The 6,511-nt window shown below is 42.9% G+C and overlaps 1 protein-coding gene across 3 annotated transcripts in view; it reads left to right on the top strand.

Moving 5' to 3' along the window:
• The first annotated feature begins 2 nt into the window (after positions 1-2).
• Positions 3-6,511, top strand: part of ZFP69 (ZFP69 zinc finger protein) — a 24,873-nt gene continuing 18,364 nt past the window's right edge. For 2 of the 3 annotated variants that reach the window (XM_011977636.1, XM_011977635.1), the window contains exons 1-3: positions 9-459; positions 1,872-2,027; positions 4,384-4,475. In XM_011977636.1, coding sequence (XP_011833026.1) covers positions 1,901-2,027; positions 4,384-4,475 — 219 coding nt within the window. In that variant the 5' untranslated portion in view covers positions 9-459; positions 1,872-1,900. Of the gene's footprint in view, positions 460-1,605; positions 2,028-4,383; positions 4,476-6,511 lie in introns of all 3 variants that reach the window. The other variant, XM_011977637.1, reaches the window with a different exon arrangement.

Genomic DNA, 6,511 nt, shown 5'->3' with positions numbered 1-6,511 from the left:
CTCGGCTGCGGCCTAAGAGGTCGGGCTGGGTGGGCTTGGCTGCAGCCGCCGGTCCCGTGTTAAAGCGGCAGCCAGGAAGGTGTATCCTCGCCCGGGTCTGCAAGACGACGGCTCAGGGCACACCTCCCATTCCGGCCCTCAAAGCCTCGCTCCTGGGGGCGCGGCTGAGAAAGTCCACCCGCCTGGGCGGACCGCTGATGGGAATTTGGAGCAGAGCCTCGTCCACTCCGGAGGCCGAGGGTCCTCTGGGCTTCCGAAGGAAGCCGACCTCAACACTGGACGCTTTTTGGAGAATGATTGCGTTGAGTGGAGATGTGGTCTGTCTATAAAAGGCTGGGAGGGAACAATATCTGTTACCACTCAGTCCGTCTCTAAGGAGACACTCTACTGCTGAAAACCTCAAGAGCGAGCGCTCCCACGCCCCCATCTCTGGTCCTACCTGGGTCCAAGGCCGATGTGGTGAGTAGGAGTCTGTGTGCAGTCTTTTTAAGTCCGAGGGTGGCATGTCTAGGAGCACTGTGAGGGTGGGGCATCTTCGATATGAAGCTTCTCAGCCATTAACTGTTTCGCAAGTAAGATTCGAAAATTCCTGCACTTTGGTAACAAGACCTTTTATGTATTCAGGGGTGGGATATGTTTCACAAGCTCCAATTTCTAGAACACACGCAGCTCCTGTCTCTGCATATAGTCTCACACACACACACACACAAACCCGTAAGTCACATACCCATCCTTCTCCAACAAACTTCAAAAAGTTGGGCCGGCTCCCTTCCCACATAGTTCCGACTGTTCTTGGGGTGCCATATACTTTGGACCTGGTCACGGTGAAAGCACCTGGTTAGATTCTAGGGGTTGGTTGAAATGATGGATTTGAGTTGTTTCCAAGTTTGCCTATTACCACTCTGCAGTAGTCCTTATTATACTACGTTTACACCATTTGAAGACATACCCTCTTTCCCAATCTTAACATTTCTGAAACCAAGATGCATCTTCCCAGTGTGGGTCAACGGACCTTACCAGCTGCTGGGCATCTGCGTGGGTGGTGATGTGGCTGTCACTGCTTGCTCATGCCAAAATGCAACTATGTCATTATGTCAGTTGACATATTTTGAACTTTAAATTCAGATTTAATTGTTTCTAAAAATAACTTTAAAAACTAATGCTATGATTCAGCAATATAAGAGGTTTATAACAATGTTTATTAAGGGTTTACTGTATGCCTAGCATTGTCTCAACCAACATTACAACTCTATAGAATACAATTATTATCTCCGTTTTATAGATTAAGAAACTGAAGCTGAGAGTTGAAGTGTCTTAGAGCTTTTAAGTGCAAGTGTTAGGGTTCTAAGCCAGGCTGTCTGATTTCAAAGCCTGCCTTCTTAAACCCCGTCTGTATCCAGGCAGAAGATGCATGCAGCTTACAAGGAGAGAAGACGAGGCAGGGTCTGTGCATGTTTGTACACCTTTGCATGTTTGTGTGTGTATGTATGGACCTGGAGATGGAGCCACATCCAGGAACATGTATTATATTTATTCCTGCATGGATAACATTTTCTTTTTTTTTTTTTTTTTTGGTATTTTGCAGTTTTAAATATATTTCTGCAGATTCTGGAGTTCTGGAGACAAGTGCTTCTGGATCCCTCTTCTCTTCCCTTTTGCTCCTCTATGAACTGGCTGCCTCCCAAAGAAAGTGCTTGATTTAAAGGGGAGTTTGTTTTCCAGAATTGTTAAAGTCACATCAGCCTCTAGGAACCCCCAGGTCCTGGTGCTGCAGGGACACACCAAAGTCCTGAGGGCAGGTGATTGGAATCTGAGCAACACCCCACAGCTGTGAAGCCTCTCATCAGAGCTTCTGGCAATTTCCTCACCAGAAGTGGACAAGTCCAGTCAGGCAGTCATCATGCCACAGCAGCTTCTGATCACCCTGCCTACCAAGGCCAGCACCTGGGTGAAGTTGCAACATCCAAAGAAGGCCACGGAGGGGGTGCCCCTGTGGGAGGATGTGACTAAAATGTTTGAAGGAAAGGGTGAGAATGGACTGATGGAGCGGGAAGAAGGGGATCTCATTTGTGTGGGAAAAGATGGGTACACACTTCATTGAAGTGGAGAGAAAGAGGGAGAGGAGGTTCTTTGTGGGTTCATTTCTTGTGGTTTTTGGGAAGGGGACAGCTGTGAGGGAAAATCTTGGGTTCCAGCATGGACTCCTTGTGACACGTGCTTTCAGCTGCTCTCATCTCCCATCTTCAGATACTACATGCGGCAGGAAGACAGAACACAAGGTGTTCTCCACCAGTGGTGCCTGAGTGTGGGAATGTGATTCACAGACAGGGGTCTAAGATTTCTGCCCTTCTTAAGTCCTCTAAGGGTTTTCCTGCACAGGTTCCAATGGTTTTCACCCCAACCCAATATTTATCACAAGTATCATTGTTTTCATCTGCTGAGAGGCAGGAATGACATGCCAGATTACTCTTGTGTTATCCTGAACTGTGGGAGTGATGCCCAAAAATCACACCTTCTTTAGTGGTCTGGTTAGCAGTAAATAGAAGGATGGAGGAAGTCATGTGTCTCATGTGGTGTTTTAATTCATACCTTTAATGCTTTACATTCAGCCAATATTTATTGTTTTAGCCGTGTCAGGCAGGGACTTTGGCTAAGCATCTTAAAAGATGGAAGAATGAATAATTATCTCTAATTCTGATTACCAGTGGATGGAGATAGGCATACACCTCAATCAAAATAATAGAAGCGGCCTAAGAAAAGTCCTTTTGGAACACAAGAGACAGGACACTTTGTTCTGGTTGTAATTTTTTTTTTTTTTTTTGGTGACAAAGTCTCACTTTGTCGCCCAGGCAGGAATATAGTGGCGCGATCTCGGCTCACTGCAACTTCTGCCTCCCAGGCTCAAGTGATTCTCCTGCCTCAGCCTGCCGAGCAGCTGGGACTACAGGTGCCCGCTACCATGCCTGGCTAATTTTTGCATTTTTTTTTTTTCATATTTGATAGCAGCTTTTTTTCATTGGTTACAAAACCTAAGCCTATATACAAAATTAGGAACACATTTAGATGCCTCTTTTGAAAGAATGTTTTAGTCTTTTTAAACTGAGTTTAAAAAATTAAAACCATGCCATTTTTAAACACTGTTTGGAAAACTTAAAAGTGCAGCAGTATACTTAGTTTCCTTTATCTATGAAATGGTGCAATTCCAATTCAAAGCTGGTAAGGTCACAACAAATTGAATCAAGGAAATGCATACAAATGTCTGCACTACTTGATGGTAATGTTTATTCAATGTTAGTTTGTACTTTAAAACATGAGAGGAAATAGGAATCATCACAGTAGAGGCCCAATTTTAATCATAATGTATGCACATTTTAAAAGGTGGTCAGTTAGGTAAGGAAAGTCCAGAAGAAACTAAATTGGAAGGGGTACAATTCACAATATCAAGAAGATTTGGACTTCAAGGGTTTCACCGAAGTTTGTGACCTTAATTACCTTTTACGTTGCTATAGTTTTGAGTCACTCTCAATGTCCCTCTTTGTGAACCTTTTCAGGGAGGAGCCACATTGAGTGGGTCTGCAGGCAGTTACAGTTTTTGTTATAGTTTTTGTATTTTTAGTAGAGATGGGGTTTAACCATATTGGCCAGGCTGGTCTCGAACTCCTCACCTCATGATCCACCTGCCTCAGCCTCCCAAAGTGCTGGGATTACTAGCATGAGCCACTGCGCCTGGCCTGGTTGTATGTATTTAAGAAATTTTCACAGAGCAGGTGCCATTGATTTGGGCCTTGAAGAATGTCTTAGGGTTTTTGTGTAGATTTGGGGAAAGGATACAAAAGTGGGTGCCTTGAAGAAAATGGGGAATCTTTAGTTCGACTGAGAATCTTTAGCCTGACTGACTAAGAATGTGGTGGGTGGGTGTGTCCCATGTATAAAGGATGGTAGTGTAGTGGTACCCATTGTTGAGAAAATAGACTTTGGGCAGATTGTAGAGTGCCTTGAAGTCCATGGTGAAGTGTTTGGATTTTTCTTTCTTGTCAGTGGGGGAACCTTTGATGATTTTTGAACAAAGGAGTGGCTGTGCTTTTGGACCAGTATTGACCATTGGTAGAGTTTTTTGGAGGGGGAGTGGGATTTAAAGAATTCTCCATTTAAATACTTTGTTCTCTCATACATAGTTTTTGATCATCGGGAAACATGAATGCCCAAAGCAACTTGCAGCAGGTCCTCCTCATTAAGGAGGCTTCAGGCTGCTCTTGAGTCAGTCTCAATGTCCCCCTTTGTGAACCTTTTCAGGGAGGAGCCACATTGAGTGGGTCTGCAGGCAGTTTCTCTATTTGGGTGATTTTGGGAGATACAAAGCTCATGGCTCTTTTCCCTCCCCAGCTCTGCTGTCTCAGGATGCTGATGACCTAAAGACCCAGAGAGAAAGTGTAGAGGATGAAGTGACCCCTGGACTCCTGACAGCAGAATCCCACGTGAGTAGGGATTCTGTCTTTTGCAGAGGTGGGAGTGGTGGTGAGGTAGGGTATTAAGACTAACAAATTCAACCTGGAGAGCTCAATGCAAGTTGCCCTTTTACAGAAAATTGGGCTCCAGTGGTGGCAATTTCCCTACTCACAGGGGTCTCCCTCCATGTCACTCTTGTTTCTCACCAACATCTAAATCTAGTATTATGCTACTTTCTATAAGGAAAGTGAAATGAGTGATATAATTCTAGCCCCTAAAAACCAATTGATACCACTTGAGATCTAAGAGAAATCTCAATAAAATACTCAAAATCAAAATAGGTAAGAAGGTTCTGACTTTCTTAGTGATGTACATGTATTACTGTGAACTTGGAGAGGTGACCTTAAGTGTAATATTGAGAACAGAGGTCAAACTAGAACCAAAGGAGAAGTGAGTAGGGAAGAAATAGGCCACACAGTGCACACATCAGACAGGCTAAGCAGGAAAGCTAGAGTAGCCACTGAGAGCAGCTACAACAGGGTGTCACAAATGGGATAGTCTGTACTGCCTATTGGAAACATAGATGAAATGGAAGGAAAATTGTAGAATAAATGTGAAAGAAAGACTTAAAGAGGAGATCTTATTGGAGGACAGAAGAGTTTTAAGTGAAATGAACTGGAGTTCTGAAATTAGATGGTACAATATCTAATTTCTAGTTACTCAGTGATCTGGGGCAATTACTTTAGCTTTTTTTTTTTTGAGATGGAGTTTCAAGTTTAAAGTAAAAAGATGAAAAAGCTATACTGTACAAACAATAATTAAAAGAACATTGGAGGTATATATTATATCACGCAAATGGACTTCTGGAAAAGAAATATTACTAGCCAAAAAGGGACATTTCGTAGTAATAAGAGGGTCAACAATTCTAAGTGTCTATACACGTGATGACAGAACTTCAAAATAAAGCAAAATTGCCAGAACTAAAGAGAGAGAGAGACAGAATCACAATAATTAGAAACTTTAACACTCCTCTCTCAGTAATTGATGAGTAGACAAACACTCATCAAGGATACAGAAGATTTGAACAACACTATCAACCAATTTAACCTAATTAACACTTATGGAAGGAACACTACGCCTAACAACTACAGACCATATATTCTTTTTAAAAAATAGAGATCTCATTTTAAAATGAGATCTGGGGGTGGGGTGGAATCAACTGATGGATCGACTCGGCATGGAGTGGAATACTGATTAAAAAGGGGCATGGGGGAACGTTCTGAGATGGTGGAAATGTTCTCTATCTTGATTTGATTACATGATGTTACATATGTCAAAGTCAAACCGTACACCTTTCTTAATTTTTTTTTTTTGGTAGAGACTGAGTCTCACTTTGTAGCTCCGACTGCAGTGCAGTGGTACAATCATAGCTCACTGCAGCCTCAAACTCCTGGGCTTGAGCAGTTCTCCTGCCTAAACCTCCCAAGTAGCTAGGACTACAGGAACATGCCACCATACTCTGCCAATTAAAAAAATGACACACAAAAATAGGGTCTCACTATGTTGCCCAACTGGTCTCAAACTCTTGAGCTCAAGCAATCCTTCTGCCTCAGCCTCCCAAAGTGCTGGGATTACAGATAAGCCCACTGCACCCAGCCCAAACTATACACTTTCTTAGTGTATTTTCCTGTATGTAAATTGTGTTTCAGTTTTTAAAAATGTAATCCTTTAATCCCATCAGTTTATGATAAATGTAGGAAGTGAAAAATTCCAGATGGAAGAATGTAGCGATAACTCTTTAGACTATTATTGTTACTTCTTCCATATTACTATAAATAAAGCTGCAATATATTCCAATCCTAGATGGCAGATATTAGCATTTGAACTTCTTATTTGAGGAAACTGAGATTGTAAAAAGCTAAAGTGGCTGAGTGTGGTGGCTCACACAGGTTCCAGCACTTCGGGAGCCCGGCGCGCCAGATCACCTGAGGTCAGGAGTTTGAGACCAGCCTGGCCAACATGGAGAAACCCCGTCTCTACTAAAAATACAAAATTAGCTGGACGT

Source organism: Mandrillus leucophaeus, unplaced genomic scaffold, assembly GCF_000951045.1.
Source record: "Mandrillus leucophaeus isolate KB7577 unplaced genomic scaffold, Mleu.le_1.0 Scaffold182, whole genome shotgun sequence".
Lineage (NCBI taxonomy): Eukaryota > Metazoa > Chordata > Mammalia > Primates > Cercopithecidae > Mandrillus > Mandrillus leucophaeus.
The sequence above is the reverse complement of the archived record's forward strand: the minus strand, read 5'-3'. Positions and strand labels throughout refer to the sequence as shown.